We start from the raw sequence: 10,391 nt of genomic DNA on the forward strand, positions 1-10,391 counted from the left end.
GAGAGAGAGAGAGAGAGAGAGAGAGAGAGAGAGAGAGAGAGAGAGAGAGAGAGAGAGAGAGAGGCTCAGCAATTATCCGCAACGTCATGCGCTTCACAATCTATTTAAAAAGGTTGATAAATGGTTTTCTGTATGAGCTGAAGTGCAGTAATGAATTAGGGATTAAGGTTCAAATCGACATAACGACATAATGCAGGTGTGATTTTATCTAATGCAGTGGCTTCAGCTGTTTCTCTGCGTGGGTAGTTACTAAGAGGAAGATCCCACCTTCCATTTATGTGTCTTGCATTACATGTTTTTTTTACATGGAAGTAAAACAACAAAACGCTGAACATGAAATTGACTGACAACATTCCTTAAAACCACCTTTTGTTGCAAATTTCTGGTATTTGTTGAACTTGAATATTTAAATTGGTGCAACATCTTCTTTCAGATTACCAAATTTCAGTTTCTTTGCATTCTGGCTAATTTGGGGAAGAGCTTTGTTGCAGCTCTTATCCAACTCTCTTTCACACACACACACACACACACACACACACACACACACACACACACACACACACACCTCTACACGTACACATACACACCTGTATACGTCCACAGAAATAATTTACTCTCATTCTTTCAGGTACTGTCCCACCTGTAAGAACGACACCAGTGAGGTTGTGAAGGCAGGAGAGAAGCTCAAAGCCAGCAAGAAGAAAGCCAAGATGCCTTCGGCAACAACTGAGAGTCAAAGGGACTGGGGAAAGGTGAGACCCAAGGGCACCCGAAAGTACACACACACACACACACACACACGCACACAGCAGGTGGACTGACAGCGACTCTATATGAACGTAAGTGAATTAAAACAGCAAGCCTGACAGTGTTTCTGCCTCAAATTGTCTTGAAGGCGCAACAGATGTGTAAATAAATATGAAAAAGCAGTTTCTGTCAACAAAAGAAATTGTCCAAAATTGAAATGCCAAAATAATAATGAAAGGCTCCAATCCCTTGTATGTCGGCTCCAAAAGCCTGAAAATGCTCCGAACATAAGATAAAAATGTTCCATCAATCACATTTACACTGTAACAATTGCTGCAAGCAATCAATTTTCAAACGCGACGCATCACAGCCAGAGTTTTTGAAAAGCTAAATGATTTTACTCATCAAACGGCTGTTTGAGTGTGTTACACGTCATGAATTCAAAAGAGTCAGACAGTGACTTAACAGAAGAAGAAATAGACCTCTTCCTTGGGGTTTTAAATGCAATGGCTTTTTTGGTATATCATGTTTAAATCAAACTTATACAAAAAAAATATCTTCCAGAGCCGTAAAATACATTAAACTAGCAGCAGTTTGTAACATATAGTTCTTATAGTGCACACCAGCAGCAGCAAAGGTCTTGGCGAGCCAATCAAGAACTGATTCATCCATTCAGTGCATTATTAATGCATCGCGCACACACACATTTTACTCCATTTACTTGCTGCAAACTGGCTTCAATGTATCTTTTATGTGTTTTTAATATTTCGTGTCAGTCAGTAATCTGCTCAGTGTGTTGTGTTGTTCTTGAGGTAAATGGTTTGTTTCATGTGAAGGCTTTTGTGTGTACCTCTTTGTAGTGCTGTTAAATAGCTTTTTATCTCAAATCAAACAATCCTGATTTTGGTCCTGTCACTGATACTTTATATCTGCATAATGTTAGACCAGGCTCCCGGAGTTGATTAATTATGTTGGTTTGATCCTCGGTCACAGCACTTCATGAAAATGCCTACATTAGTATGAATATTGATGGGTTATTGATTATCAAGCTCTTTATCAAATAATCATAACGTGGCTAATGAACACTTTCTACACCCCTTTTTTCTATTGTGGTCAAATTTACATTTACATTATCTCAAGCTAATTACCGAGGAAGATTGCTGACACATATTTAACAACATCTTTTTTAAGCATACTGTTAAACGTTTGAGTTTAATGGCAGCGTATTAAGATATTATTGGGCGGCTCGTTTCCCTCCTGGCCTGGCTGTCTCCCTGACGCTCCGCTCCATGGTGTAATGTGAACAATGCCATTAAGCATGACTTAGCCACTTTCCTGGAACTGCCAACGGAAAATAACTTGTTTCTTTACCAGAACGCTCCCTTTCTCTGTGGACTAATTGAAAACAGCCCCGCTCGTGTGTTTGCGCACATTTAAGTGCTGTGAGTCACACCGCATTTATTCTTGCCTTTCACTTTATTGCAATTTTAGAACCCTTAAAATGAAATGGTTTTCTTTGTCTTCTCGCTTTTGAAATCCTGTGTACCTCCTAAACGGGATTCTGATGACTTATGAAAAGTAAAACATATCAGCCGCTCTGCTTTTAACCGATCTTTAGAAGTGATCCAAAGGCATTTGCACTGATGGACATTTAAATGTATTAATGTGCATGCAGCTTACAGTCTTTGTTGTCTTTCTCGATGTGATTGCAGGGTATGGCCTGTGTGGGGCGTACCAAGGAGTGCACAATTGTTCCATCAAACCACTATGGACCCATACCCGGGGTTCCTGTTGGAACCACCTGGAAATTCAGAGTTCAGGTTAGCTGTTTGGACAGTGCGTCAAAGATTAATATATAAAAACTGGTCCCCCATGTGTCATCCTATACATGTATTAAGACATTAAGATTGATTGTGTTGTCATATCTTTCTGGAGTATGATATTTGATACATCACTGGTCATATCATCAATGGCTTTCCGCCTGCTCGGCTGTTTTCTTTTATCTGACTAACGCTTCAGGTGAGCGAGGCAGGCGTCCACAGGCCGCATGTTGGTGGTATCCACGGGCGCAGTAATGATGGCTCCTATTCGCTGGTGTTGGCCGGGGGCTTTGAGGACGAAGTGGTGGGTTATTTGTATGTTTTACCAAATGTTTTTATTAATCTCCGTTATGTGAGAAGGAGGTGGATTTTTACGTAATCACTTTGTTCTGGTCACCATGACCTTTGTGTAGGACCGGGGAGATGAGTTCACCTACACAGGCAGTGGGGGCCGTGACCTCTCAGGGAACAAACGGATCGGAGAGCACTCTTTTGACCAGACCCTGACACACATGAACAGGTACAACACTTAAAGATCAATGGAAAGCTAACAGATCTGTCTACAGTTGTTTTTTTTTTTTTTGTCAGACTTGATGAACATCATTATGTCTTGTCTATAACTGTCTACAGGGCGTTGGCCTCAAACTGCGATGCACCTCTGAATGACAAAGACGGGGCTGAGTCCAGGAACTGGCGGGCAGGAAAGCCGGTGAGAGTGGTGCGCAGCTCCAAAGGTCGACGCATCAGCAAATACGCTCCTGAGGAGGGAAATCGCTACGATGGTATTTACAAGGTACAGACGAGCATCTTGTTGTTTTCTGTAGCCTGCTTACTTCAAGTAAAGCCACTTAACTAGCACCAGTGTTATCGTAAACAATGGCACGATTTAATCTTCTTCTGGTTTATGTGTAAATTTAGGTGGTTAAGTACTGGCCAGAGATCGGAAAGTGTGGTTACCTGGTGTGGCGGTACCTACTGAGACGGGACGATTTGGAACCGGCACCTTGGACACCTGAAGGACTAGAGAGGATCAAAAAACTGGGCCTTTCTGTTCAGGTTAGACTGCAAGTGTATCTGTAGAGACCCTACAGATATCATCTCATGCATCTCAATGCTCAATGCTATTTAGTTGTTTTTCATATGTTTTTTTACTGCACGCCGTTGTCTGCAGTACCCGCCCGGCTACTTGGCAGCCATGGCTAACAAAACAAAGAAGGAGGCCTGTGCCCGACCTGGTCGCGGCGGCCGGGGTAAGCACTATCCCGGGAGGGGGAGGCCACGGAGACGCAAGATCAAGAAAGAAGAGAATGATGAGGAAGATGAAGACGAGCTGCCAATGGCAAGTGTGGAAGAAGAGGAGCCACAGAGTAATGGAGAGGAGAAGACAGCCAGAGAGAGTGGTAGGTGATTTTACAGATGAATCTCAAAGCAGGTCAGACAAAGTGTTGTGAGAAGAGGACAGCTGAGAACATAGTGAGCAGTTAACTTCTTAGATAGCTTGTAAATATTTGATATCTACCAGCATGCACTATTGTAAAAGTTTGTTTTCATTATTGTCTTTTATTCTCCAAGAGAAGCGGCATTTTTCAGTCTTATTTATGTGCCTTCAGCAGAGTCGTCACCAGCGGCAGAGCCTCCCTCTAAAAGGGTGAAGATAGAAGAGACTTTCCAGCTGTCGGAGCAGCAGCAGCAGTTGATCGGGGAGGACACAGCCAACAAGAAACTCTGGGATGAAGCCATGGGATACCTTAAAGAGGGAGCGGTATGAATCCCAGTAGTACAATCTGACACACAAACACATCTCAGGCTCCTCAAGTGATCACAAAGCATCTCCCACAGGAGCCTCTTAAAGGAGAAGTCATTGAAGGTCTTCAGATCTTAAAGTCCAACTGAAATCATATTTAGACAGCTCTTTTTGTAGGTGTTGTTTTCAATGTTAATAGTTTTGTATTATTGAAAGGAAACTGCAAACTGACATTAGCAGGAAGCATGGTAGTTAAAATGGCAGTATTTCTAAAAGTATATTGTATATATACTAGTAAAAGTATATATTTCTAAAAGTTCTTTCTACAATTGTAATCTATTTAGCCTTTTTCAACGTCTTCATCCCTTTCATGCGTGTCTGTCTGTCTGTGTGTATCTATATGCAGAATTTTCTGCAGAAGATGGAGGAGATCTTCATGTGTGTGTGCTGCCAGGAGCTGGCCTTCCAACCCATCACCACCGCCTGCTCACACAATGTTTGCAAGGTGCGTACAGAACTGGATGCGTTTGTCACCACTCGGTGCTTCAAATCTCGTCTCCTTGCATTTGTGTGTGAACGTCTCCCGCCGTCCTCTCTCTCTCCTCAGACTTGTCTACAGCGGTCGTTCCGAGCAACGGTGTACACCTGCCCCGCCTGCCGTCATGACTTGGGCAAAGACTACGTCATGTCCCAAAACGTGACGCTTCAGGTGCTGCTTGACCAGTTCTATCCCGGCTACAGCAAGGGCCGATGAGGTCGAAAGTCACGTTTATAAGTAGACCACGTACCCACGCGCACACGAGCATCCATTCTGTGCACCCGTGTATACCGTCAAGTACCTAGAGCTCCACTTTAAAACTGCATTGCGCACACACACTGTACTTACCCACGGGCAAATGTATATTGCATATACAGCGATTTATGTATACAATCATTCATACACAAACAACCTCAGTAGGGACTGACCTCATCTGTTAAACCTGGACTGTCTCCATTAACATCACCAGCCTGAAATTCAACCAAGGACATTTTCTTTTTGTTATCCTCGCTACTCCTGCCCACACAAATGCACACGAACGCACAAAAGGAGCCCCGATTCTCACCCACTAGCCATCTCAAGGTTAGCTTACTCTTTTGCTTACCCCTCCACTGTGTTCTCCGCTGGTTCTATGAATTGACATACAGCACTTTGTTTGAGTGCAAAATTCTCCCCTGGGAATATCATGAAATCAGACTCCTGCCAACCTATAAGCATTTTTTGTGTACCATGTATGTATTTACACCAAAAAAAAAACAGAACTTAGCTGCTTCATATATGTGCAGTATCGTACTCAGCTCGCGAATAAAGGTGCTAGTTTAATACAGTGATTTAGGCACAGCAGGACGTAACATTCAGAATGAGCAAGTAGGTCATGGGACTGAGAATTGGCGGTTATGGCAAGCTAAAATTAGGAAAGTGCACAATGTCTTTGACGCACTTCATCGATAACGTGACTCATTCTGCAGGTTAATCTGGTGCACATGCTAGCATTCTGCGAGCTGCTCGTGTCACGTGGAATAATGGCATTGCCGTACCATAGAATAGCAAATGTCTTGCTAGAGGTACTTTCAGCTCATTCGCAGAGAACAAATTAGCAACTTTGGCAAGAGATTTCTGGGTCCAACAAAGCAGCACTCTTACATACTTAGCGAACGCAACAATGATCAACAGGCACAACTCTCTCAGATTTAATGTGGAGTCAAATCTTCATAAACATACCAAAGACGTGAGGCTGTAGAGCAGCTCATTCAGAAATCTCCTTCAAAGAAAGTCATTTCTGATGAGTAATCGCGCCTAAAAATAAAATGCACTTGTGAAGTATCGAACAGGACCATAACAAATGATCATCTTTCTTTGGCAAGGCACTTTTTGTTTCCATTTCCAAGCAGCTAGAAATGCATGTACAAGATAAACAAACGCATTCTATTAGAAATCTCTCATAAACCTCTTGACACTTAAAATGATATATATAATACATTTATAAATGTTCTGACTAAACTGTCCGCGTACATTAGATTCAGTCCATCTGTAGGACAAGAGTGCCTTGTAGCACAGACTATCAACAACTGTTAGGTTTGCATCAGATGCCCGGTCACTTTCCCCAATGTTGCTAACTTATTATTTTTTTAGAAATCTACTGATTTATGTAATTTTAGTCTTTTAGGCAAAAATATTGTTCGGTTGCTTGTGTTTAGATAATGTTTAATAGTTGAGAACTTCTTTTGTTAAATGGGGAAAAAGGTTGATATTCCTCAAAGTTGAGTATCATAAAGGTTTTATTGGCACTGAAAAATGTAAACAATACCCATCCCAACATGGCACTTTTCAATTCTTTTAGAGGTTTTCAATAGAGCATCTGAGAGAGTTCACTGGTATATATGAGAAGGACACGGTAGGTTTGTGAATACACCATTGAATGTTTCAGTATACTTGCATACAACATAACATTGAATATATTAACTAGAAGGACACTCCGAGAGTGCAGACCTCCACCAAGGCCATTTCCATAAGTGAAAAAGAATGCGTGTATCAGCCCCGATATTCGGATCTGTTCCAAAATGTAATGGGTTCTTCCTTGGCCCAGGCTAAACCCATGTCATGAAAATCGGACCAGTAGTCTTTCTGTAATCCTGCTGACAAACAGACAAACAAACCAACAAACTGAACTGAAAACACTTGGCGGAGTTAAAATATGTTAATGTAATGTTTGAATTATGTCCATCACTGCACCCTATAGTCAGAAGTTTAAATCTAAAAGGCCAGAAAGTCAGCAAACATTTTAGAGTAGATCAGGTCTGATTGTTGTTTGTGTGAATATGTAGATCTTAAATACGTAAATACAGGAACAGAATTCTTGACGCAGAAAGTTGGGAGTTTTTTTAGGTCATTTTTTTAAATGCTGCATAACACAGTACATGTTTATATGTAAAAGTAGGGTCCTGGCCTGGGATAGTGATGTTGTTTTTTAATGGCTTTATGAGTTTTCTGCTCGCAATAGTAGGACAGATGTGAATGTTTTCACATGTCAATCATCATTCAACCAGTTTGAGAGAGCAAGATCTGTGTGGATTCATCATCAGGTCTAATATAATAATACAAATAAGGATTGAATGACAGCTGTGAATTGGATACAAACAAAAAGTTATCCTTAAACACTACTTTTTTTATGCTTAACTTTTCTTATATGTTCCCATCCAGTAGATTCAGCCTCACCAATGAGAAACTGCCCCCTCCATATCTATGAAAACGAACTGGGACGCTTCACATAAATTACAACATAAGAATATCAAGGAAGACCAGTCAGTTATAGTCTTACGGAATATATTATTTCCCAAATAGTTTGACAATTTCTTTTTTGTTCTATTTTTTTAGTTGCTGCTCCGTAGTCCCACATGGTAATAATGTCATGTAACAAGTGAACATATAGAAGCTTATTGTTCACTTGTGAGGATGTACGCTGCACCCACACACACTCTGTTATCTTCCCGTTTTAAATGTTTTATCTGACACACCATCGCATACATTATACATATATTACACAGCCAGAGTTAAAAATGGCCTCTTTTTTTTTTTTATCTTGAGCGGCTGACACAGATTAACATCTTTCATAGTGCTGATACGGTACTAAAATGTCCAGGGTTGGCAGGTCTGATAAGCACTTAAAGCAAAAATAGCAGCACAGTCTCCGCACTGATCCGTGATCTGGCCTGAGGTCGGAGTGAATTCCAGATAATGCACCTGGAATGGTTTTCGACACTTGAGTTGTTTTTTTGCGGGAAAACGTAGCCCTCGTTCATCGACATCATCTTGTTCACCTGTAACTCTGAGGCGTAGCCGTGTTTAGTGTAGAGCCGACGACCGATGACGCGCTGCTGTACACATCAGTTGCTCCGTTGACATTCAGGCCGCCTTTCATTGGCCGGCCGTTTCTTCGTTTTGTGGTGATGTCCTTGTTTCTGTTCAGTCATTCAGGATTTTGTTCTCTTTTTATCAACAACATGCAAGTACAAATGCTTCTATGGTCTTTTTAAAGCTAACTGTGATGTGCATTACTTCCACTGTTGCTCAAATCTTGTTCCAAGATTATTTTCTCCCTGCGTTGACCTAATAGTCCTCGTTTCTTCCTCTGCTGTGACCCGTCTCTCTCTCCCCTCTCTGCGCTGTCCTCTGCCCTCCGTGAACCTACAGTACTAACAATTTTTAGACGTCTTGTGGACGCTTGGCTTCAGTGCTGTGTTGTTTTTATTTTTATTGCACTCTATTGAAGAAAAAAAACGTTTGAAAAGTTGCATTTAATTTTCCTAGAATGCTTACTATTATCTATGTCTGTGCGCCATTTTTCTACCATTTTAGTTGCTTCTCTTTCTATTTTAATCATTAGTCATTTTTATGTGGCGACCTCAAACATTTGCAGCATAATGCTGGTCTGAGGAGTTTCATTGCTTCATATTGTGATCTGAAATTTTATACATGTCATAATAATACTTGATATGTACCTATTAAATATTTGGATTCCAAAAAAAAACAACTTCTCTTTTTGTCTTGTATTTTACAGATATCATGACTTTTATTTCCAGTATAAAATATGAAGTCGGTAGATTATAGTGAGTGACGTTAATGAAATCAAGCAGATGATCATAAGCCAACTAATTGTTTTTTTTCATATAAGATGAAGAACAAAATTACCCCGAAAACCAGACATATTTTAATGTATTTTTTGTTTTTTAATCAGCAAGGTGCTGTCTTTAAATAATATTTTCCACCAAACTGCTGGTGGCAGATGTTTTGTTTTGATACCTATGATTTATTTATTTTTTTTTATTCACATGGTAAATGTGTTTTTTTTCCCCTTATTGTCCTTCCATGGATACATTAAGCTGTGCTTTTATTGAAAAGAAAGTTTTAAAGCCTTTTAGGCCTTAAATGAACACTTAATCACTATCTTAAGTCTAAAAAGTTGTGGGAAATGAAGCAGGTCTACAGCAGACAACACTATGCCTTAATACAGCATTGCATCATAATCACAAATTCTAGTCACTCCAGTCTTTTCTAACTGAACAGCAACAGCCCTTTTGTTACAGAAGACATTTTGATAGTAGGAAACGCACAGGTGTAAATTTTAAAAAATCAACAATGGCTGAATTCCAATTCTCTGCTTCAGTTTCAGGGTGCCGGTACTGTGCACGCTGACTCAATGTGTCAGGACTTACTGGGAGGCTTGAATTCAACAGACCCATTGCTACTGTTATTAGCAAAGCCCTGTGCTTTTCCTACAAGTCAAAATGGCTGCTGTGGGGAAAAAAAGGACTCAATCAAGAGAACCAGGTGTTTTCTTCTGTCTTCATTTAAGGCCCTGCTTACCCACACAGGTGTTTTGAGTTATCCTCCCTGATTGGACCACTGAAGGTGGGCACAGCCATGTTGTAAATAAATAAATGGTCCTGCACTAAAAGGTGCAGCAAATCTAACACACCACCTGTCATGCACAGTCTACACACAGATTAATAGAAACCTCAATTATAAAACGTTGGTTCACTTAGTTCTTAATGTACTTTCAGGCTTCCTGAGGCCATGACTTAACCAGCATAACTGTTTATACAACCTACACTGACGCTGAATGGTCGCGTGTGGCTCAATGTTCTGTGGAGCCCCCTGGTGGTGTAAAGACACAGGACATGCTCTGGATGACTGCCTGCTGCTCTTTTGTAACTGACCTGATTTCCATCAGTTTGTGCACACTGAGCATCACAGAATATGTCTGGTACTAGTTACACTGACTAGGGGACATTTTAAGAGCTTTATATAAGGATGTATATGAATAACTCATGTACAGAGGATTATGTGAAGAATGTATGTGCTCTGGTTGGTGCTCAGTGGCATTTTAGTGCACCTCTAGCAGTTAATGTAAGACAGAAACATGATGCACCCCAGGGTTTACAAAGTCATTTCATTTTAAAATAGAAAAAAAAGGACAAGATCTGCTCTGGGTCTAATTGAGTTCAAATGAATTTGTGAACACATACAGAAAGTAGATGCAGGA

General features: G+C 40.7%; 1 protein-coding gene across 2 annotated transcripts in view; it reads left to right on the plus strand.

Moving 5' to 3' along the window:
* The window catches only part of uhrf2 (ubiquitin like with PHD and ring finger domains 2), a 26,966-nt gene extending 18,089 nt beyond the window's left edge, over positions 1-8,877 (plus strand). Inside the window, exons 7-16 of one of the 2 annotated variants that reach the window (XM_031860097.1) lie at positions 629-752; positions 2,460-2,567; positions 2,767-2,871; positions 2,981-3,087; positions 3,198-3,360; positions 3,486-3,623; positions 3,739-3,967; positions 4,178-4,329; positions 4,718-4,816; positions 4,919-8,877. In XM_031860097.1, the coding sequence (XP_031715957.1) occupies positions 629-752; positions 2,460-2,567; positions 2,767-2,871; positions 2,981-3,087; positions 3,198-3,360; positions 3,486-3,623; positions 3,739-3,967; positions 4,178-4,329; positions 4,718-4,816; positions 4,919-5,065 (1,372 nt within the window). In that variant the 3' untranslated portion in view covers positions 5,066-8,877. The remainder of the gene's footprint in view (positions 1-628; positions 753-2,459; positions 2,568-2,766; positions 2,872-2,980; positions 3,088-3,197; positions 3,361-3,485; positions 3,624-3,738; positions 3,968-4,177; positions 4,330-4,717; positions 4,817-4,918) is intronic. The other variant, XM_031860098.1, reaches the window with a different exon arrangement.
* The last annotated feature ends 1,514 nt before the right edge of the window (positions 8,878-10,391 follow it).

Source organism: Anarrhichthys ocellatus, unplaced genomic scaffold (assembly GCF_004355925.1).
Source record: "Anarrhichthys ocellatus isolate YVR2014 unplaced genomic scaffold, GSC_Weel_1.0 scaffold23, whole genome shotgun sequence".
In the NCBI taxonomy this organism is placed as follows: domain Eukaryota; kingdom Metazoa; phylum Chordata; class Actinopteri; order Perciformes; family Anarhichadidae; genus Anarrhichthys; species Anarrhichthys ocellatus.